The 24198-nt window shown below is 40.2% G+C and overlaps 1 protein-coding gene across 4 annotated transcripts in view; it reads left to right on the top strand.

Moving 5' to 3' along the window:
• Positions 1–24198, top strand: part of phf14 (PHD finger protein 14) — a 99502-nt gene that overhangs the window by 48928 nt on the left and 26376 nt on the right. For 3 of the 4 annotated variants that reach the window (XM_054605402.1, XM_054605403.1, XM_054605401.1), the window contains exons 15-16: positions 1608–1670; positions 3363–3484. In XM_054605402.1, coding sequence (XP_054461377.1) covers positions 1608–1670; positions 3363–3484 — 185 coding nt within the window. Of the gene's footprint in view, positions 1–1607; positions 1671–3362; positions 3485–5817; positions 8636–24198 lie in introns of those variants that run through there. The other variant, XM_054605404.1, reaches the window with a different exon arrangement.

The following is a 24198-nucleotide window of genomic DNA, read 5'->3' as shown; positions in this document are numbered from 1 at the left end:
AGCTGAAAAATGCTCTGCATTTATTTGATGTAATGATCATTAAGGGGTAGTTTAAAGGGGAATTGAGGGTTCCAGAGGCTAACTGAAGGTGGCAATAAAATGCCCCTCCTAATAGGACATGATTTACCACCGCCTGTGACCATCGCAGTGCTTACATTAAAACCTCCAATATGAACATATGCCATTAATCAGTTGGAAATTATGAGAATTAAGTTAATATATCTAGTAACTACCACTTCCTATGCTCTGTTAATTTCCCTAATCCTGTGTGAAATGATTCATGCTTGTTAAAGACGCACTGATGTACTTAATTAAAAGATTGATTTTACCCAGGACTTATAAACTGCCTGCAGTTTTAATTTCCTCACCTGAGCAGAGCCTGAGATTAGCCGTGCTGTGTGGCTGAGCGTTTTCTTTTTTTTTTTTTTTTTTTACTGCTGAACCAGCTGCTGAACTGCACCCAGCTCTCCCTGGCCTTATAGATTACTTCACAGATACCACTTTAATACATAAATAACTAAATCGTGTCTTTTGTTTGGTGGTGCAGTCGCAGGAGAAACGGCGAAAGGTCCGCAAGAGCCAATTGGCAGCGTTCTTGCAGTTAGCATTCTTAACGATAAGTGCCCCATCTGGCGAGCAGTGGCGAGCCAAAGGCGACAGATGGGATTGTTTTCACAATCTGTTTAAATATGTTGTCGATTTTTCTTTCCCTTTTAAGCTCTCCCCAGCAGCTCCCAACGCTCACTTGCTAGCAAACAAGAAGGGGATGTTTGATTTTTATTTTCTTCATGCGCCGTTCACTCTCCTGCGAGGACAAAGCACACTTCAGACCCGCGTAGGAGACGGGAAAGCTGCTGCATGTCCGTCCAGCACCGTTTTGCTTCCACTGAAAGAACGTGATTGGTGCTCCGGCATGTTCAGTCGTCTTATTCATTACCACAGCATGACTAACTGTAGAAGTGGTTGGCCAGTATTGCCACAAGTCAGGCTGCCTTCATGTGTTGAAGTGAAGTGGTCAGTGCTTGGGGCACAAAGAGGCCACTGAATTCTACTCAGGTTTTATATTAATTGATTAAAATGAGTCCCACTATACAAAAAAGTAGGTTTGGTTTCAGCTGTGGATATTCCTTACAAAAAAGCAGCATTCAAAGTCCCAGTGAAACAGATAGAGCGCCTTTTAGCTTCTGTACTGCGACGGAATATTTGAGCAGCGTACAGTTACAGGAGGCTTTTATATCACATCCTTGGTATTTGGACCTCTAAAAGGTGGGTTGGCCTAGAATGTAGCGCGATGCGGAGCTCCCGAGGGCTCTGGTTCCAAACACTGAATGTTACATGACACATTTGGTTAAAATTGGTTGGTTTTAGCTTACGCAAGCACATTTCATATTTTGATTTAAATGAGAATACAAGTTACAAAAATACTGTTTTTTTGTAAAGATCCTTTGCATTATTTGTTAGATATGTGCATAATGTGAGCGGGTATATGATCTCAAAGGTTTGTAAGCATTTTTACATTTCATCTTGTGAAAATGAAAACAAGAAAATGTCACTTGAGAATTTTTGTGTTGATTTTTTGATTTTTATAAACTGTTTGTGTTTTGCAGAGAACCAGAGGGCAGAAGAGGAAAAGGGTTCCCATCTGTGAAGACAGAGAAGATAAAATCGAGGTTCGTCCTAGCTTACATGCTAATGACATACTCAAGTTCATTATGAACCAGTTCAGCTCTGCTCTTACCTTATGTTTGCTTTTTTGACCCCTTTGCTTTAGTATTTACTTTAGGTTTGTTTGTCTTGGATCAACGTAGTACCTCATTTTATTGTGAATTTTATTAAAATAAGAGATCAGTGGATTTCTGACACCTAATGCTAACCCTCTCCACAGTCTGCATTTCAATCTGGTATTGATACGGCCGGTAGGAGGCTTGATCCTGCTAGCAAGAATTAACTTCTAAGAGAAAACAATCAAATAATGCATTTATTTCAGACCTTAATTGTGATAAAGGCATTGAAGAATATTTCAATCAGTCAGAAGGACAGTTTATACTTCATTTTCTTGATTCATTTATTAGTCAACAAAAGTCAAATTTAAATAGAAAATGGAAATGCCCTCCAAAATTCAAAGTGCTGTAGCAACTGTTACATTCATGGGTAAAAGGAAGCAACTTTTCAATTCAAAATTAAGCCTCACATAGCCAATGTTTAGAATATTATAAATAATATAAATACCTTGTTAATTGAAGTCGATTAATTCACTGTTGTCAGGCTACTAAGAGAATAAATAGTTCAACATTTAGTAAATTAATTATTTACAACAGAGACAGAGATGCTTTTGTGTTAGCTACGGGGTTGGAGTCAGGAGGTGTTAATCTTAGCTCAGTCTGGACTAAGATTTAGACAGTTTGTGGCTTAAGGGGAAGTTTTGCACTGGAACTATTTCTTGACAAACAACAACCGAGCAAAGGTACTTTTCCTGAAGTATTGTCGCCACAGTGAGGTTGCCAGGTTTGGTACCATCTTTTCGCACAGAGACCAAAGCCAAAAACCTGTGCTCCTTGACCGCATCTGGGAAACATTTGCTGTAGCCAGAGAAGCACACACTGTTGTTAGTCAGGAAATAGATCCAACTAGAGTTGGGTCGGTTTCCTGTAACCACTTTGATTTTATACAAACCAGCTGAACTGGCTTTTGTTGTTATGACACGTTATGACACGTTCTGGCAAAGTAAAAAGTAGCAATCATCGGCTAGTGTTTTGCTTAACGTGAAACCGGTTTGAAAACGTTAACACGGGCCAAACCCTAGTATTAACGCTTACAACAACTTAAGCTCAACCACAAATGGATGTATTTACAGTTTTGTTTGTGTAGAGCTTAAACACACAAGATACAAAGGGTTGATTATCGACCTTCAGAGGTGTTGGCATAACTATAGAGCAGTGGACAGAGCCATGCAAGCTATTTCCCTCTGCTTCCAGTCTTTATGCTAAGCTAGGCTAACCGCGTCCTGACTCTGGTGCTGTAATCAACACACACATGACAATGATGTGGCTCTTAATATCTCTCTAATAACAACAGAAGACTCCACGGAAGACAGTAATTCTTAATTTTTTCTATAAACAAAAATGTACACCATCCCAAAAAATTTAAAGATGTTCTCACATAAAAAAAAGGTTACACATTAGTTGCTTTAAGTCAAGAGGTTGACTGTGAAGAATCCACATCCTAACAATCACTTTCATGAATTGTGTTTGGGTAATGATCCTCTGGTGTTTTCCCCGTCTCCCCAGTTTAAATGTTTTTACATCCCCACCACCACCAAGTGCCCATACGTCCCTCGATTCTAATAAGCCATGTTTCCATAGGAACCATTGCCACGGGAACGTCGGCAACGCCAGTCTGCAATGCAGAAAAAACCCAAAGCCGACGACACGCGGACCGAGTGCACAACCTGCAGAGGACCGGGCGACAATGAAAACCTTGTGAGGTGAGGGAGAGTGTGTGTAGATCAGAGAGGAAGCCGGGGGTGGGGGGCGTTATCAGACCAGCTCTGTGCGTGTGCGTGTGCGTGTGCGTGTGTGTGTGTGTGTGGGGGGGGGGGTGTCTCATGAGGCAGCCATATCCTCCTGATGATTAAAGTTCAGTCTTCATTAGGCTCCGGCCGCCTGGGCTCTGCAGAGCGAGGGGGCCGAGGGGAGCTCATCCAGAGGCCCCCTGTATTGACCTGCCACATACATTTGCACAGTTCATTAAGGCGTAATGAATAGCACAATTTATTCTACTCCTTTCTTGGGATTTCAGGTGTCAGGCATTTAATAAGCAGGTTTTTTTTCCTTTGACATTGGAATTCTGTGAGAAAGTAAAAACAAAAACTAGATCACAGCAGGCACCTGGTCAGAACAGTGTCATGTGATGAATGTCTTACATAAAACACTTCTCCATTCTCATCTGTCCAGAATCCCCTTCATGTATTTCATCATTGTACTATTGTAGTATAGTATAAAGTAACTTGAACCAGTTTATGACTTTTGAATTGTTCTGCTGAAACTCGCAGTGGCAGGAAGCTTTTATTTGAATCCTGTTTGTGTTTCGGACAGGTATTTTTTTCCATTTTAGTTTTTTAAGCATATTTTCACCTGTTGTCTTCATAAATTCAAGTAATGTACACTCTAAGGCACTTATGCCATTACTACAACAACTGTACTCACCACTCTGGTAATCATTTTTTATTTAGGAAAAAAATACTACATTCACTCCTTAATTCTACTGCACTTACCTGTTTTTTCAACCGCTGTTAACCTTCTCTCGATGTTACTCAGCACATCTCTTGTGAATGTTTCACATTCCAGCATCTCAAAGGACATAATCCTTCTCGAGTTTAAGCAATAAGCAAATCAGCAGAAGATTACGACCCAACTATTCAGATAATTGTATAATTATTTCAGTCATTTTTCAAGCAAAATCAGAAACATTTTCTGAGGACGTTACTTTTTGTAATAATCCAAAATAATAACCAATTGATCAAAATAATGATTTCAGTGCTCAATCCCTTTTAAGGAGAGAAAACCAGGCCAAAACATTGTTTGTTTTTTTGATTTTATTCTATTTTGCCTCCATAACATTTGCCTCCATCTTTTTTCAGGTTAGTTGAAAGAAAACACCCAAATTCACATTTAGGTGTTCATTTTACTACTTTGTCTATTTGTGCTGTCGATTTATCACCAAAGTTACCATTAGATACTGCCTAATTTGCATATTTAACCATAACATTTCAGAAAATGCGTTATACAAAAACAAATGTAAGTGATCAACTGGGGAAGTTTCATGTTGAAATCTATTATTTAATATCTTTACCTTTTTTCTATATTAATGTCTTCAAAATGTATGTGATTGTACAATACATATCCAAAAGCCAGAAATCTCCACTTCAGTAGCACTGACCATCCAAAAACTTTCTACTTTCATTCCTATCTGTATTTCTAAAGTTTTTTACAGAGGGGTTTGTTCATAGATTATTCAGAGGCTGATTTATACAACATTTTATTCCCAAAAAATGATTGATTGTTGACAGTACATGCCGAATTCAGAAGAAATCCTTAAAAACCTTAAACTCTAAAATTTCATCAAAATGAAACAAGAATCTTGAACCTGGCATTAACCAATGTTCACATTTCTGTTCTGTGCAAATTAGCACATATGTGACAAGATAATGCATCATTTCCATATTTAAGCATAGATTTCCAGAACACAAAAAATTATCATCTCAGTCTAAGTAATCTAATGTTTTAACTTTTCCGTCTGGGGTGTCTGCCCTTAATGTGATCTAAGCATTGCGTTAACACGTGGAAACACTTGGGATTATTTTGTTGCTGTATTACTGTTGAAACGAGTACAAAGTGTACAACATGCTGAAAATAAAATGAAACAGGTCATTTCACCACCCGCCATACCCTCAATATTTTACCAGGATTTGTCAGCAACTCGCCTTTATTTATTTTTTTGTCCGTGAATGCTTATTATTTGAGACTCTTTTCTTTTCTTGAAAACTGGCTTCTATTCAAGAATTTGTCTTCTTTTGCGCTACTTCACAGAACAGTATGTGTAAACCAAACCCAACAAGAAAAAGCCAATGTAGAGTAAAATCCGCACAAGAAAATGAATACCTTCATTTAAATCCATGTAGTGATATCCTGTATTGAAAAATACACTATGTCCATGGCAATAGCAATGTCATAGAGATGGATGAAAAAAGTTGTAAGGCTTGCTGGTCGGGGGTGTGAGGTGTGCTGCCCTGACTCTTTCTATCTTTGCATTGCACAGGTTGTGAGAGCCGGGGCAGCCAGCTCACCTCCCGTAAAAACTCGGGACAGATGACCGTTGGCTTAGAGACAGAGAGAGGCAAATTGAAGCGTTTGAAGAATGGCGCTCGAGTCAGGCTGAAGATTGAGACCGTCACGCCGCCCCACAACCACCTCTGATCCAAACTGGACCAAGAACTGTCCAACGAAAAATTGAGCAGGACTGTCTGAATCCAAAACATGGAGTCAGTAATTTTTGGTTAATGTTGGACTCTTAACTGCTTTTACACACTATGAGTAACTTGGTTGATTATTTTTGTGACCGATTGTGGCTCTAGTTGCATCTATGCAATTGTCTGCATCTACAAAGTTTTGACCATGTTTTTTATACCATTCATGTATTAAACCATTGTGGCGGATCACCACCTCACCTCTCTTGTGCTAGTTAGGTAGCATTTCCCCAAAATAAGTAAAAAAAGACAGTAGAGTTTCGCTTAGAGCGAACTGTTACAAATTTAATTTGTAAAGCATTAAGTCATTGCTACCTTTTTAAAGATCCAATGAAATGGTGTCATTCCTTCCTTAATGTGATGTATTCCCTCTAGAAATAAGATGTTAGACAGTGAGGGATATATCAACTATGAAAATCTGCTATATTTTATACACTCTTAGAACTAAGGGGTTTAAAGAGGGTTCTTCCTAAGGGGTTAGGTTCTACCCAGGACCATTTGCTTCTGAAGAACACCTGTTTGAAAAAAGTGTTTTTCATGGGTTCTTTGAACGCTTTTCATCCAAACAGCCAATTTTGGAAGAAGTAGTTCTTCAAGGATTATTGAAAGCATGAATGCAATGATCCTTCCAGGCACACTTACCCCAAAACTGTGATGTGAGCCGCTGTGCACCACATCAGTCCCTGCTTATAATGAGCCTCATGAAGAACACTGGGTGGGTTCTAGATGAAAGCCTTGGAACATAAACAGCTTCTTGACAGAACCCCTGGGTGGGTTTTAGATGAAACCCCTGGAACATAAAAGGCTTCTTGATAGAACCCTCTTGGTCGGTTCTTGTTAGCACCCCTTTGAAGGTGGAAAAGTTCTAGATAGAACCTCCAGAGAGGGTTCTTGGTGGAACCATTACTCCATAGAGGAGTTCTCTCTAGAACTTATCATAGGGGGTTCTGGGTGGAACCTTTTACAGATGGTTTTAGGTATAACCCTTTACATTGTGTTCTAGGAGGAACCCTCTGACAAGTTTCCGGATAGAACCTTTATGAAAGTACTAACAGGACTCATTTTTTTCTCCTATTGGGACAAACTAACAAACCCTATCTAGTTAGCACCTCTATTTCCAAGAGTGTAAGGCAGGGTTCTTAGTTTTTTTTATGTTAACAGTATACCCACTAAAGGACCACTGAGACCACTGAAGATGGACTGATTACCACGAAGGAGCAGCTTTCTATTCAGCTCATTTCATGGGATCTTTAGGTCCCATGAAATGAGCTGAATAGAAAGCTGAAGCAGATGGCTTCTTGGTGGCTCACATGGCAGATGAGCTTCCCTCTTGGGAGAAATGAGAGGAGGATTCTTAGTTTCTTGGCCATGTTGCTCACAGTGTGAACGATCAAAAAGCTGTAACAGGCAGAAAACCTACTGGACTCAGTCGATTTTTGCATCTTCTGACTTCGGAGGCTTTTTGCAAATAATTCCTCTCTTTTTCTCTAGGTGCTTTTTTAGATATTTTACTCTTTTGACCTCTCAGTACCACCTCTCATCAGTACGGATCAGTATTATTGATGAAGTCATCACCCTGAGCATTTCAGTGTGAATTTGGTTGATTACAGACACACTTGAACCCAGGCTCTCCCAGACTTGAATGTTGTTTTGTGTTTTCTATGTACATAGAGGACAAGAAGTATTAAGAAAAGTCAGTGTTGTGAATAGAAATGCCAACTGTTTCTGGTAAGTGAATGCTACTATAAAGCATCTGTAGTAGAATCAAACTAGTTTAGTTAGTGATAATAGCACTTAAACATTAGTCTGAATTTCCTTATTGTCTATAGGCATTTAGGTCTTCCTCTGTCTCCATATCTTAAAGTGACAGTTGAACTGACACGTCCTCAGAAAGAAGCCCAGCTTTGTCTCCATGTCCCTGGCGGCCCATAGTCAATGCTGTCAAAACAACAGCTGCTCTGTTGCTCTGTCAGGGCTCATGACAAGTGTCACACTCTGCCCTCATATGTCACCCTGTTGCCCGTTCAGGGCCCTGTATGCATGCTCAAACACATGCAGTTTACTGCTTTTTGCTTCTCTGGAGTTTGCCTGGACCTGACTCCACACTGGCTCCGTCTTTAGAGACTAGACCTCGGTGCAGATCCACTTGCCGTCCCCCAACCAGTCCTTTCCCCTCACTCACGCTCAGTCAGTCTTAAAGACTGCGTGTCAGTTCTACAATGCATGGCTGTATCTATTTATCCAGGTCTATACAGTAATTTTAAAAAAATTAAGTGATGTGGTCTTGTTGAATTTGAATGCCAGGTAGCTAAGTAAGTGTGACAATGTGTACAGTATTTATTGAAGAGGCCAAGCATACGTTTTTGTGCCTACATACTTGATTATATATCATAAGCTTGTGTTGTGAACATAGTTGAACTCTGATTTGTGACGTAGACTTGAAGCGACTACCATTTTTTCTTTTGATAGCCAAACGTTGGTTCACATTTGTTTACGCCCATGCTTTTAAGGGAATATTTCTAATTAACTGTGTGCTGTATTGTGATACTGTACGGAGTAAGAATGTGAATGTTGCTGCTGTTGTGTATATGCAGTGTCTCAGCGTCTGGCTTACAGCTCTTGAAAATTAAGCAGAGCTTTAATAAACTCTTGACTTTTTCACCTTATTGCCGCAGTGATAAATGAGTGTCAGCCAGCTAATTAATTGTTCTAAAGGTGCGGCGGCGGCAGTCCGTTTGTGCGTGTAATGCCCTCTGTCATTTGTGATTTATCACCTGGGAAGTGGCCTTCTTGTTGGGGGTGGGGGGATGGGGGGGATGGCTCTCAAACAGAATCTTGCTGCTCAGCCCACATACAACACACTCTGCAGTCACTGACAAGGTTTGATCAGCATAGAATTATTTAAAAAAACTGTGAAAACAGAGTATTGAAGCTGCTGATCGTGAATATCTTGACCTTTACTTTCAGCCATTTCATGCCTAAGCATAAACACACAAATTCTCATGTTTGAAAAAGACCCAAGACCATTATAGAGCCTGGAACTCTAAAGCTGTCAACCAATAGACAATCAATGAGGCATTGATCATAAGGCTGGACTGGTACTCTGTTTTTTACCCATCTATTCATTGTGTGTAAAACTTGTATTTCTGCATAGATAGCAATGAAAGATTACCATGGCATGCATTCCTATGGTGGCATGTGGTAGCACACTGTAAATAAGTGACTTTCAAAGAAAGTTTAAAAAAACTGCTCTCTCACTTGCTGCACACAAAAGGAGGCAACCGCCTCTAATAACAAGGCGTTACACTATTATTGAAGATAACTTAAATTGTTACCAAAAAATTATAATAATAATCTGTATTGGAGTTTAACGCTCATATGTCACCTCTGTCATACCAACGACTGTAGAAATATTTGAAAGAAATTTTCAGTTTGAAAGCATTCAAAGTTGATTTAGTAAGACAAACTAATTTAATCAGATTAATCATTTTATTCAAATTGAGGATTTTGTTTGAGGATGTTTTATAATTTGTTTTAAGGGCAATGAAATCATAAAATATGACGACAAACATTAAAAGCTTTATTTAAAAACCTCACCAGAAGGGTTGAATGTAAAAAAAGAAATGTTTTTAATACAGCCCTTAAAGATTTAAACATGTAAACTATTTCATGTAGATAAAATCACGATTGAACCACTCTTGATCATTTTTCATAAAAAGATTAAAGTAAAAAACAGGCCATTGAAGAGAAAACCAAATGGTTCATCCTCTCAGGAGCATGGATTTTGTAGATTTTAGTAGATTTCATGGCACTTTGTGAGATATGTTTCTAAACTTGACATCTCTGCCTGAACATGTGCTGTACAAAAGTGCCATTCAGTGTTTAAAATGCCAAATGGTTCATCTTCTGAATTTTCTAAATTTTATTGAAACCTGACACTTTGATGTTGATCAGAGCCTGACCAAAACTGGAGTTTTGAGGCCAGTTCTGTTATTTTTATTTGAGAGTGTAAAACTACAACAACAGTTTATTGGTAGTAATAATTGATATCGTAAGAGCAAATATAAAGGGAGTCACTAGAAACATTATGAATCATCCACATCATAGGCTTAAGGCTTATTACTGACCTGAAATGTCAATTTTTCTTTCAATTGCCAATATTTCTTGAGAGATTTTTCAGTTGGTCAGTTTTTGACAGACAGAAGAGCCTGGATGGGCAGCTTAGTGAACAAAGATTAACAGTACATGTACGGTGTGCAAATGCAAAAAAGGTCAAATGGATCTGAATAAATAAATCTAAATATGGCAAGAATCAAACAAAGGATGCACGCATTGTATATTTCATTATGCTAAGTTTTGATCTAATAGAGATCTTCGTCAGGCATTATCAAATCATCTTCAGAATAAAAGAACAAGCAATAAAATATAGACAGAAACAAATTCATCACTCAGGTGTTCTGCATGATTAAGAGTTAATCTACTCCCAAATGGGCCCATTCAGCAGAGCTGAATGACGCTGTCTGATACTCCCACATGGGGGACAGTGTGAGCCTTTGTGAAAAAAAGAAGAAGAAACATAAAGATCAATGTGAAACAAGCATATATAAAATGTAACATCAGAAAAACAGTCAAATACTTTTCATGAATCATCCGGGAGAAACAATAAGTAAAACAGTAAAATACAAAGAAAAGCAGATAAATTAAATATAGAAAATAAAAAATATAGAATAATATTATTCTCCCTAAAGGGAAATAAAAACACAAACAAAGTTTCAGGGATACATGCAAGTTTAGCTTAACAAGCTTAGTTCAGCTCAGCCCTCGATCTTGAAACAATTGTGGTAGAAGACAGAAAGAGAGACATTGTGGTTTTCAATGTGGCATCTCTGAGATGGAACCAACTCACCGTGGTGAACTGTACCCGCCCCCATCCCTCATCCAGTGGTCTTTGGGGACCCAACAGCAACCAGCTAACCAGAGATTGGCCCGGCTGAAGCTTGTTTCTGGTTTGGGATGAGACCGGGGCCAGGAGGCTCATGAAGGGGAGGGGACGATGAGAGACAGAGCTAGCGGGGTGGGGGGTGTTGGGTGTTCTGGAAGGCAGTAACCTTTCCGATGATGAGTGCGTTTCCCATTACTGCTCTGACACCGGATCCGGGGAGATGATTTAATGGCGGCATTTTGTTTTTGCTGACTTCACCCTTTTCCCCCTCCTATTAAAACAGAAAACACCAGAGCTGGGTCTGGGGCTGTGTGGGAAGTGTGGCCAAGCAGCTAAAATCTATTACTCCCCAGCTTCTTCCCCCTTCTCTTTATCCCACTGATTCCTCCACAGTGTGGGTCCGCTCCAGTGCTTCCTAAAGTACACGTTCTCCCCTCTCCTCCTTTCTGTCTTATCCTCTTTAAACTGCATTGGGTTGCCTCCTACCCCCTTTTTTAAATCATTACATACTGAACATGAGCCACAAAGCCCCATAGGTGCCTTATGTCTTAATTGATAACCTCGTCAGAGACTTGCTTTAATGGAGTTGCAGTGGGCTACAAGCTGATTGTATCTGTAGTGGAATTTCCGTAGCGAGGTACCAATAGAGTAGACTAAAGATTCTCACCGGGTCAGACACTACAGAGGTGAGGGCACAGACCTGCCGCTGAAATCGACTCTTCTCCAGGGTTGTACCCAGCTAACTGGGGCCCCCTGCTGGAATTAGAAAGAAACACGCGATCAGTCCCATACAAAGCAGGTGGGAGCCGTAGAGATCATTCCCTTTCCCAGCTGTGAATGAGTTGTGTCCGGATGAGCTAATAAAGGCAGCCGCTCTGCCTTCGCTTTCACCGTAGGTGCAACTTCAGCAGTCCGTTCATTTATCCGCCCCTCTTGTAAAACAATGGCTCTTTTCTAATGTTGTAGTGACCCAACAGTAAAGCAAAAAAAAAGTAGGAGGCTCACAAAGTCCAATAATCCACTCCTTTCTATGGAAAGACACCGGTGGCACACTTTGTCACGGATGAGAGTCAATGGCTGAGTGCCTTTGTGTCATATTGATTTCTGTCACGTGGCCACCCTGAGGTAATTGCATTGCCCACTTGTGATAAATTCATTGCCTTGTTTCAGCCACTCGGGCCCAGATGCCAGGGCTGCTGGAGAGAAAAGACGTATTTTAGGCCACAAACCCACCGTCGATACATGGACCCAGGACTGTCGGTACAAAGCAGGTGTGAAGGAAATACCATCAATAACCCTACAGGTTCTGTGTCTCATCATTAAGGTTATTGAGCTCAGTGCTCAGTTTGTGTTTTTTATTTTTCCCATTGTTTTTTTTTGCAATCTGCTTTGGTTTATGATAAGGACAGGGGAACATGGGAGCTGATGCCTTTCTACATCTCTACTACTCAAAGGGTTCAGACACAGCGAAGCTAATCAGAATAGACGAAATGCCCCAAACTAGGAAAAACTGTTTCTCACATTCAACTGAAACACTAACAATTGAAGAAAGACTCTGTCACCTTTAAAAGAGGAAATACTTTATTTTACAAATCAAAAGCTGAATTCAGAAGAAACCAAACACACCTTTTCTCGATTCAATACACTCTGGTTTTGTTAATTTACCCTTAACTAGAATCAGAATCAGCTCTATTTGCCAAGTATGCTTACACATACGAGGAATATGACTAAATTTTTCCATCTGTCATTATGTACTTACAGAGAATAGAAAAAACAGCTAGGGACAAGGACATCAAAGCTGGACAAACAAAGGTAAATAATAGACAGGACTGTTATGTATATGTGTGTATGTATACATGTTATATAAGTATATAAAAAAGCAGCAATGAGCAACAATAGAATAATAAATAAAAGGTCTATATACAAGTCAAGTGTTCTGTAAGTTGTAAACAATACAAATATGGCAACGAATTACATATTGAATAGACAGACGGACAGACAGACAGATGGATGGATGGATGGATGGATGGATAGATGGATAGATAGATAAAGATATGTCAATGTCTGAAGGTGATTACACCGTTGACCATCCAACAAGCACTTTGGCTGAAGCATGCTGAAGCTTTTTCTTGGTCTGGTATTATCAGTAGCTTGTTTGCTCATGTTAGCTAACATGGTGCAGATAATGCTTTATAACATTATAAATAAATTACAAATTAACAATAAAGGTTTGAAGCTTTTGACTCTTTTCGACTCATACTTTTGTCTTGCTAGTATTATCTTATAATAGCCCACACACGTCACAGTGACGAGGGTGGGTCAGAGTTAGGGTTAGTGTTGGCTTGCTTTAACTGCTCAGGGCTTGCACAGTATGCTTGTGCTAATCAACTGGTACTGAGAACTCCACGCTGAAAACAAATAAAGGCTTTGCATAAATTATCAAAGAAAAAGTTTAGAAATTAGTTTACAATTGGTTTAGATATGAACTAAATATCCATATTTTAATAGCTAAGAGCCATCTTGATGGAAACTACAACCCAATAACCCCAAGTATTTATGAAGAAATAATTCTGCTCTGCATTCTAAATACTCCTTCAACATGTGTCACTTAGCTTGAATTATCTCACTACATTCCCTGTCCTCATCAGTGCAATTTCATTTAGTTGTGGTGATACGTCACAGAATATTTCTGCAGCGTCTGTCGATGGATAGGGGAGCTCTTTGCAGATCCTCGAGCGATGGTGTTCCTTTTTATGACAGAAATGTGACAGCGATTTTGAAGAGGTGGATGAGATCAAATGAAGTCAGCTCAGATTTGTGGGCCATGAGCCCTGCTTGGCGAGGACAGGTCCCCCTGGTGATGTCGGGGGGGGGAGGGGGGATCTCAGAACTTCACACAGAGATTAAATACCAGATGAAAGTTGACACGAATCGCCAACCGAGAGCAACATGTGTAGCAGACAAAAGCAATCAATCATGTCCCCTCCACCACCTCACCTCCAATAAGATTACATCAATCAATAACCTCTCTTATGAGTGATTGGATTTTGTCTGCTTCCAAAGTGGGAGGGGGGGGAGGGGGGGCTGCTCAATTTTCCCAATGATTAAAGCAGGGCCAAATTGCTTTGATAACATCAAGGACCTTGCTGTGGCTGGGTGTGTAAGGGCAAGTGTTGGGAGCAGATAGGCTGGTGGTAGCAGGTGCCTCAGACAGCGAACAGACTGAGAACAACACTTGCTAAATTACTTATATCAGCCAGTGAGGGTCCAAATTCACCAGCTTCCAAGAGCCCAATGCTGCTACAATGTGACTTTGATGGATCAAACAGCGGCCCAAGGTATCGGTTTCCTCAATACTTAAGGTGGTTAACCAGCCTAACACTGGCCAAAAGAACAGAAAACAGGGATGGTCTGTGTTATCACCTAAAGTTTTCTAAATGGATGTTTGTTGGTTGACATTTTGGTTGTTCTGGTAGCTACTAATGCTGTGTTTTATTTACCTCAGAGGCCGTAAATTGAAACTGGGAGTGAAGTCAACTCGAGACTGTACATAAGAAGTAGACGTAGTCATCACGTCACCCACTGGTTTGCCGTTTTGAAGCCTCAAGTTTGTTGGATTTTGGAATAAGGCCATCGCCATGTTGTTTTTGATGCAACCAATGAACAGAAGTTACAATATTTGGAATGCGAAGGATTGACGTAGAGATGCCGTATAAAGATCAGGTAGCGGCAGCGGCCTGTCAATCACAGTAAGCCTGCCCTAAAGCATACTCTGCTTCTTGGTCTATTTGACTCTGAATGAACCATAATTTACGAAATGAAGAGCATGCTGTAGTGAAGAAGACTTGAAACTAGAAATTGAGACCATAAACTCATGTTTACAATGTTTACTGTGAAAATAAATCAAGTGAAAAGTAAGGTTATTTTCTCTTAGGCTTCTATACAATCGCACTTTTTGTAACGAGAGGAGTTGCACCCTGCTGGTCTGTAGAGAGAATGCAAGTTTAAAAACTCTTATGCATTGGCTTCACTTGGCAGAACCAGAGGTTGCCGCCTGAGTCAAACCATAATTGGCCTAGTCAGAAAAAGTTAGCATTACCGTTTCCTGCCAGGGTAGCCATTTTTAGCAATACCACTTGACAACAACGCAATGTGCTGTATTTTGTGTATACACAGTAGCAACATGCCCACAGATAGAAGTTGGACAGTACAGTGTGTACACATCCAAGACAGACGTCCTAGATACTCACTAGACTTCACTTCCGTTTATGTATGGAGCAGCCATCTTGGATTTTTAGGTCAGGGTTGGTGAGCGTCTTTAGACTTTCCTAGTAAGAAAAATGACCTCAGGGGACGTTCCAGTTGAAAATATCCAACTTGAAATTTGGGCAAGGGGCTTCTTAATTAACTTTTCTCTAAGCCATAAAGCAGCTATAATCAATACTTTTATAACAGTGTATTGACAATGCAGAACAGTGTGACACTGTAAAGCGATCGCTCATGGTGACGACCTTCCAGAGAATGATCACCTGAACCTGCAGCTCCCCTGCAGAGCTTTACAGTGACATCCAACTCATTGTTAAGGTGTCCAGCCCACAACTTTAGTGTTCTGAGTCACACCGCCGCTTTTAAAAACCAACTGTTCACTACAACAGAGGAACATAGTTAGAGACTGAGGCTAATCACACTCTTCGTTTAAAAACGGGGTTTTAAAAATGAAAACACATGCGTTTCAGCATCTTTTTCGCTTCCTCCGCGTCGGCAGTAGTCGCTTATAAAACAGCTGCTAGTAAAGACGACAAGGTCAACAACGCCTGAAATCCGTTATCCATTTTAAATTAACCTGGTAGTCTATTGATAATCAAGGCTGTTGTTTGTTTTCTTCCGGAAAGGGTCATAAGGGCGGGAAGAATCAGGGGAAACCCGGCGTTTTCAAACGTATCCGTCCTCGGTAGCGTTTTCAAACTCCTCCGTTTTCGGTGCCCGAAAACTCCGGACTAGTGTGGACGCTCAATGTTAACGTAGCAAAAGATATGCGTTTTGAAATGAAAACTAAGTAGTGTGGACAGGGCCTAAGTGGTGGACAGGGCCTAAGTGGTGAACAATGCGCAGAATGAAGCAGCTAAAGAGCCTGATTATAACTGGTTGAGACCATAAACAGAGAAAAAAGGAAACACAACTGCAAACGAGACAGGTGCACTCACTAGAGTGTAAATCTCTGCCCAGTGTGTGTGCAAGGACAAATACTGTATTGTGTGATTCAATGAATAAAACCCACTATTAGCTAACCGACCCCTCTTCTAAACCACAATAGGCTGTAAAGCGTCTGAAAAACACACTTTATTCAAACTCAAAAACAAGCGTTTTCATGCAAAAACTAGGCAATCAGCTCAAAGTCGTTCTATAAGACATTTCAAATAATCTTGCCAAAAACAAAATTAAACTTATCAAGCTGTTGCCTGCGTAGCAGCAGTTGATAGGCGGCAATGTACTCAACAGTGTGTGTGCTGGCTGTTCTGTTCAGCCAAACACACCGTCCAAAACAATAAAAGTGAGCAAAATGTTTTAGCCCCCTGTTTCTTTGGGTGAAGAGTAGCGGCTGAGGGTTCAGCGATGCACTCAGCTGTGTTATCACTAGCAGCCCCTAACAGCCGGGGGTCGTTTAAGAGTAGTGAGTGAGGAGTCAGCAGGCAGTCAATAACAGTATACAACAGGCATTAGAAGGTGTTTTGTGAAAGTGTGAGTCACCGCAACTATGAGAGATTCCTTGCGCATGCAGCCATGACTGGCCACCCAAAATTGTAAACGGTTTACTGCAGCAGATTGCGAGAATAGCCCTGGACAGAAACAGAGGTTCACACTCACTCACTGACGCACTCACACATGTGGCCCATCACATGATCCTCAGTATCCTCAGATAACAATGAATGCTGCTGTTGGATGCGAAATAATCAAATGTTTGCTAACAGTGGTGGTCAGGGGTGGTCATTTTAGTCTGTCTGCCACTCAAGAATGAAAATATCTCAACATCCAGTGTGTGGCTTGCCTTGAAATTGTGAACAAACATTCATAGTCGCCACAGGAGGAAACCAAATGGCTTTGGTGATGCTCTGATTTTCACTCTAGGGCCACCAGCCAGTCAAACCTTTTATTTCACACTGTAATAACTCAACATGTTTTAGGACAATTAATGAAATTAGGACTTTTTGAATATAGCTCTATAGGTAAATCCCTAAACGAGCCCTAAAAAAGTATTGCTCAACATTGGCAATCTCATACACTGTTAGTTATTTGCACTAATTGGAATTTAAATTCAGTTCAAGTTACCAACAGTGTGCAGGATTTCTGGTTCTGTTTCAATACATTTCTTTAAAATCTAAAATAACCACCTAGTCGCTATTTGTGGTACTTTATCTTAAGGCACTTTGGCATAACCTTCAGTGTCAGGTCATAGGCACTGAATTTACAGTTTGCCTCTAACCTCTGTCCTGAACAAACATAAATCTGACAGAAAATGTGTATTGCCAATAAAGATATTGTTGTCAGGCATTTTTTTTTGTATACAAGCCCCTGTCAAGTGAGACAAAATTTGCACTACAGCCAGGCGTCAGATCAAAGTTTCCGGACAGAGCAGTCCAGTTAGATAACTGCTTGATTGATGACTTGAATACCTCTTTGAGTGATGATATGATTGGAATTTTTTTTCTTTGCTGGTCGTTTCTCTCAGGCAGCAGCCTCCGGTTCTGAAGAGTGAATCCGATGCAGAAATGTCTTTAAACTTGCATTCTCTCTACTGACCACCAGGGGCAACTCCTCCGGTTTGTAAAAAGAAGTCTGATTATATAGAAGTCTATGAGAAAATGACTCTACTTCTCACTTGATTTATTCCCTCAGTAAACATTGTAAACATGAGTTTATGATCACAATCTCTAGTTTCAAGTCTTCTTCAATACATCATGATGTTCATTTAATACATTATGTTTCATTTAGAGTCAAATTGACCATAAAGTGGAGTATGATTTAGGGCGGGCTTACTGTGATTGACAGGTCGCTGCCATTACCCGAAACATAAACGTACGGCGTATTTACGTCACTCTGTCACATTCCAAATATGGTTACTTCCTTTCAAACCCAATATAGTGATGGCTGTAATCCAAGATGGCATCGGCGAAAGGGCCGATCTCGAGCCTCCCTAACGGCAGTCCACAAACCAATGGGTGACGTCAAGATGACTACATCCACTTTTTATATTGTCTATGGTTTTTATCCCTGCTTGTGGTCTTTGAGCTGCTCCAAGTTAAGTGTGTTCAAAACATAGAGATGAAAATAGAACAATGGTTAATAGAACAATGGTTAATGGCAAAAGACAAAAAGAACAACATTTTGGAATGCTCTTTTTACTGGTCTTGCTTTGTCCCCTTTCACACCAGTCCACACCATTGACTCTTGGCTTGTAGTATTAGCTTGCGTGACACAGCTATTGCTATCATAGCTTCCTTCATTCGGGGCTGTACCTTTCCCTTCCCTCAAGGACATCAATGTCAAGATGTTTGGCTATTGGTCAGTAGCTCAAACTACTGCTCCAAAGTTCACCAAAATGTTACATGAAAGCCCCTTGTGCATTTCCATCAAGTTAGAATGTATTTCTGTCTGAGCGTTACCAAACACATACAGCAGTGGATCGTCAGCTCTCAGTCTGAACAAGCTCAATTTAGCTAATTTTAGCCCACCTTTCATGGATACATGAAGATTAAAAACTACATTATCCCTCAAAAAATCCCTGCATCTGCTTCTGTGAGCAATGCTTTAATTCAAAGATCTTCCCCACGATACACAACAAACATTAAACAAGGGTTCATTAAGGTAAAGTAATTAGGGAAGCATGTGTGCAGCCGCCACAGTCTCGCCAAATAAAAAGGAACCTCCAGTGAGTTTGGAAGGTCTTCAAGAGTCTCCAGCAGCGAAACTGAAGAGTTTGCTGCTTCCTTTTTTCGCCTTGGTTGGAGATTCACTTGAAATCAATTGGGCGGTTTGTGTGCAACAATAGGAGTGTGCTCATTAGAGGAGCGCACACACTTTGGTCATTTGTCTTCTATTCACTAGGTGGCCAGAGGGCACTTAAAATTCCCATCGTTTCCTAGGCAGATATGCCTGCTCAGCCCATCCAAGATTCTTGTTTGTGTGTGTGTGTGTGTGTGTGTGTGTGTGTGTGTGTGTGTGTGTGTGTGTGTGTGTGTGTGTGTGTGTGTGTGTGTGTGTGTGTGTGTGTGTGTGTGTGTGTGTGTGTGTGTGTGTGTGTGTGTGTGTGTGTGTGTGTGTGTGTGTGTGTGTTTGTTTCAGTGTGAGCGAGATCCACCTGCCTCTGCACATTTGAGCTAATGTGCAGCAGCTGTTAGCTTATGCCCCTACAACTCATAAGATGCCAATTATCTACGCCAATTAAATTTCAACTCTGATTTTAGTTAATCCAACGGACTTAATATGTAAACACTACAGTATGATATATTTAGACCTATTCACAGCTTCTTCTTTTTTTCAGCCCAGTGCCATAGGGCTTCCTTCCATTAGTTTATGTTTATTAGAGTTTGGCTTGTCTCAGTCTAAATGGAGGTCCCCACTATGTTCTGTTGGTTGCTTAAAGAAACATTCTAGTTTATAACAACTTGGGTTTTGTTTTTGTGCTTTTTGCCATCGTTCCTGGTAATAAGCTCACCCAGTTAATTGCTGACATCAGGGATCATGTTTTGTTTATAATGTAACTGCAGACGTTACCGTTGTGACAGCTTATACAGCTACTTCTATTTTTGGAAATCATGAAAATGGGCAGGTCCACATTAAGTTTACATTCAGTGTAACTATTGAAATGCTTTGTGTGTATTAGAGTTAGGCCAGTTTAATTTTTTTAAAGATGTCGCACTTCAAACAGCAGCTGCTTCACAAAAACCCGGAGGAGCGGCTTCTCACTAAATTAAGAAAAGCTGGTCCACCTTAAAGGTCAGCTCACCTTAAGAGGGCCTTGGCCCAAGTTGTTGCTAATTCAGAGCTAACACCCCCTTCACTTTAATCATCAACAAGACACAGGGACTTGACTTGGGTCTCAAAGAGTGTGGCTATGTTCACAGCTATAACGTTAGCGCTGCCTTCATACGCACCATCAGTCACGTGGTCGCTCCCCACACCGCCACACACTCACTGACGTTATGTGCTGCCCGGCTGGCAGTACCCTGGCTGGTGGAAATCTTCTGGAACCCGTCTTGTCACTTCAAAAACTACATGAGCTTTCTATTAGACTTAAGTAAAATTGTTAGGTACGCTTACATTACTAGTTTGTATTTCCAATTTATTTTACTTAATACTTCTACTCATCTATTTCAGAGACAATTCAATTCAGTTTATTTTGTACAGCCCAGAATCACAAATTACAAATTTGCCTGAGGGCTTTACAATCTGTACACATGCAACATCCTCTGTCCTTCCCTCACATCGGCACAGAAAAAACTCCCCTAAAAAACCCCTTTAACAGGGAGAAAAAAGGAAGAAACCTATGGGAGAACGACAGAGGAGGGATACTTCTCCCAGGATGGACAGAATGCAATAGATGTCATGTGTACAGAATGAACAGCATAACAGAGATACAACACATTCAATGTATATGACATAAATGATTCATATAATAAGACTACGTATAATAACAGCAGCAATTATTATAGTAGAATTATAATTATGAAAATAGGGATAGTAATGTGATTAATAATAATAATCGAAGTAGCAGTGGGTGTCAGTCGGCTCACAGCAGGAGGCACGACTACGGTCCAGGTACCACAACGATTCATGGAAACCTGCAGAGCGAGAAAGCAAAAAGGGCTTCAGGGTGGAAGTAAAGCTAAAATGCTTAATGGTACAGGTAATAGTAATAGTAATGTGACTAGTAATAATAATGGTGGTAGCAGTCAGTGTCAGCAGGGCTGTAGCAGGATGCATGACCACGGTCCAGGTACAACCACAATTTATAGAAGCCTTCGAAGCGAGAAAGCACAAAGACTCCAGGGTAGAAGCAAGTCAATAAGCGTAATAGTACAGGCAATAGTAATGTGACTAATAATGATAGTGGTAGTAGTAGTGGGTGTCAGCAGGGCCTCAGCAGGTGGCACGATGACAGTCCAAATATAACCCCGATTCCTGGGAACCTGCCAGGCGAGAAAGCACAAGAACTCCGGGGAAGAAGCAAAATCAGTAATGTGCATAAATAGGAGATTAATACATAAAGAGGGAGTGAGAGAAGAGGAGAGAGGAGCTCAGTGTATCCTAGGTAGTCCCCCGGCTGTCTAGGCATATAGCAGCATATCTAGGGGCTGGGCCAAGGCGAACCTGAGCCAGCCCTAACTATAAGCGCTATCAAAAAAGGAAGGTCTTAAGCCTGCTCTTAAAAGTGGTGAGTGTGTCTGCCCCCCGGACTCAAACTGGAACCTGGTTCCACAGAAGAGGAGCCTGATAACTGAAGGCTCTGGCACCCATCCTACTTTTATATACTCTAGGAACCACAAGTAACCCTGCATTGATTGAGCGCAGCTTTCTAGTTGGGTAATATGGAACTATAAGTTCCTTAAGATAAGACGGTGCCTGGCCAGTTAGAGCTTTGTAGGTAAGTAAAAGAATTTTAAATTCTATTCTTGATTTAACAGGGAGCCAGTGCAGAGAAGCTAATACTGGAGTAATATGATCTCTTTTCTTAGTTTTTGTTAGAACACGTGCTGCAGCATTCTGGATCAACTGTAAAGATCTAAGAGACCTATTAGAGCAGCCTGATAATAAGGAGTTACAGTAATCTAGTCTAGAGGTAACAAATGCATGAACTAGTTTTTCTGCATCGCTTTGAGACAGGATTTGCCTGATTTTCGCAATGTTACATAAATGAAAAAAGGCTGTCCTTGAGATCTGTTTTATATAAGAGTTAAAAGACAGATCCTGATCAAAGATAACTCCAAGGTTCTTAACGGTAGTGCTGGATGCTAGAGCAATGCCATCTAGAGAAACTATATCGTTAGATAATTGATTTCGAAGGTGATCTGGGCCTAGTAGGATAACTTCTGGTTTTTTTTAACATTAAGAAGTTACAGGTCATCCAGGTTTTTATGTCTGTAAGACATGCTTGAAGTTTAGAGAACTGGTTAGTTTCGTCTGGCTTAATTGATAGATATAACTGGGTATCATCTGCATAACAATGAAAATTTACTGAGTGTTTTCTGATAATATTCCCCAAGGGAAGCATATATAAGGTAAATAAAATAGGTCCAAGAACAGACCCCTGTGGAACTCCGTGACTGACCCTGGTTTTCATCAAGCTTTCATTGTTTACATATATAAACTGAGATCGGTCTGATAAATACGACTTAAACCAGCTAAGTGCGGTTCCTTTAATGCCCATTAGATGCTCCAATCTCTGTAATAGGATTTGGTGATCAATGGTATCAAATGCAGCACTAAGGTCTAGCAATACAAGTACAGAGACAAGTCCTTTGTCTGAAGCTATTAGAAGGTCGTTGGTAATTTTCACCAGTGCCGTCTCTGTGCTATGATTCACTCTAAATCCTGACTGAAAATCCTCAAATAAACTATTGTTATGCATAAAGTCACACAGCTGATTTGCTACTGCTTTCTCAAGGATCTTAGAGAGGAACAGAAGGTTAGATATAGGTCTATAGTTAGCCAACACCTCTGGATCAAGAGTAGGTTTCTTAAGAAGAGGTTTAATTACAGCTAGTTTGAAGGCCTGTGGTACATGGCCCGTCAGTAAAGACAGATTGATAATCTCTAATAAAGAATTGCTAATTAAAGGTAAAACTTCCTTAAGCAGCCTAGTCGGAATCGGGTCTAAGAGACAGGTGGAAGGTTTAGACTTAGAAATAGTTAGTCAATTGTTGAAGGTCGATGGGAGAAAAGCCATCTAAATATAATATTGTGCTTTTCCTTCCACTCCTTACGATACATATTTCAAATCTTAGGTAACTAGTTATTTAGTTTATTGATGTTTTGGATATATATTTTTATGGTTAAGCCACCCATCAGTATACTGTATGAAGCGATTAAAATGAGCTCCAGCATGATTCGTCTTCCACCACTGCTGATTTTCAATTCAACCTTAATGACTTAAAACACTGAGTATATAACATGATAACATCCAAAATATATATGACAACATATTGTGTAAATCACAGTGTCATATTGCATATTCTTAATGATATGAAAGTTGGATTTAGTGCCATGACGCCATTGGCACAGGTTGATGTAGGCTACTTTTTAGTTTGCATAAAATCAAACGGGTGTAAGCTTGTACAACGTACTGGACTGGCAAAACAAGAAGTCAACCTGTTGTGTATCCTGGAAGTCAAAGCAATCTGATGTGTGCATTAACCTCCCCATAAAACATTTGCAAAGCTGATTTTTTAAGCATTTAAAATCCAGCACATCCTTTCTATTTAGCTTGTGGCATCTTCCCTTGCCTTTGCTGGTGCATTGCAGCATATCTTGGCATGTGACCGTCACCTATTGATCAGTGGAATGCTGTCACATCATCCATAGAATCGTGAACAAGATCAACAAAACAGTGACTGGCTTGTAGACAAACAGCTCCAGCTCCCAGTGCTAATTAAAGGTCTAATACTTTACAGGGCACCTTTATCTTCCTACATGTGTAACAGACTAGAGCTCTAACAGTCTTCTGATCGGGACCGTCTTTGATGTGCTGCAGCTATCAAAGCAGATAGGTGGGGTCTGATTTGCCCTGCTTTGAAAAATTCACCAGAAACAATGTGGCTGTTCCTGTGGACAATCCATAGAACACACTGAACAGTTATTATATGAACTATTTCCTCAGTAGAATTTCGCTCTTTTTAAGAGAAAAAGCTGTTTAAGCCCGAAAATGTAGCAACTGTCACCAACCACAGTTATTAATTTATAAATGCATTGGCATCCTGTCATTTTTTTGTTATCAAACTGTGGGAGATTTAAATGCTCGAAAACCAATTTATTTGGAAAAAGCATAAAAAGTACCACCAGATTTTTCCCTTTAATTTTTTCTTCAGGAGAAAAAATACATTTTTAGTTCCTGAATTAACATTGGTTACTATCAGACAAGGCTGTTATCAGTTATCTACAGAAAATAACAAAACTGCATCCAGAAAAAATACATTTTGAAGCTCTTTTGACTGAAGGTGTTATAAAATCACTTATT

Source organism: Anoplopoma fimbria, chromosome 10 (assembly GCF_027596085.1).
Source record: "Anoplopoma fimbria isolate UVic2021 breed Golden Eagle Sablefish chromosome 10, Afim_UVic_2022, whole genome shotgun sequence".
Taxonomy (NCBI): Eukaryota; Metazoa; Chordata; class Actinopteri; order Perciformes; family Anoplopomatidae; genus Anoplopoma; species Anoplopoma fimbria.
This window is presented reverse-complemented; position numbering and strand designations above follow the sequence as displayed.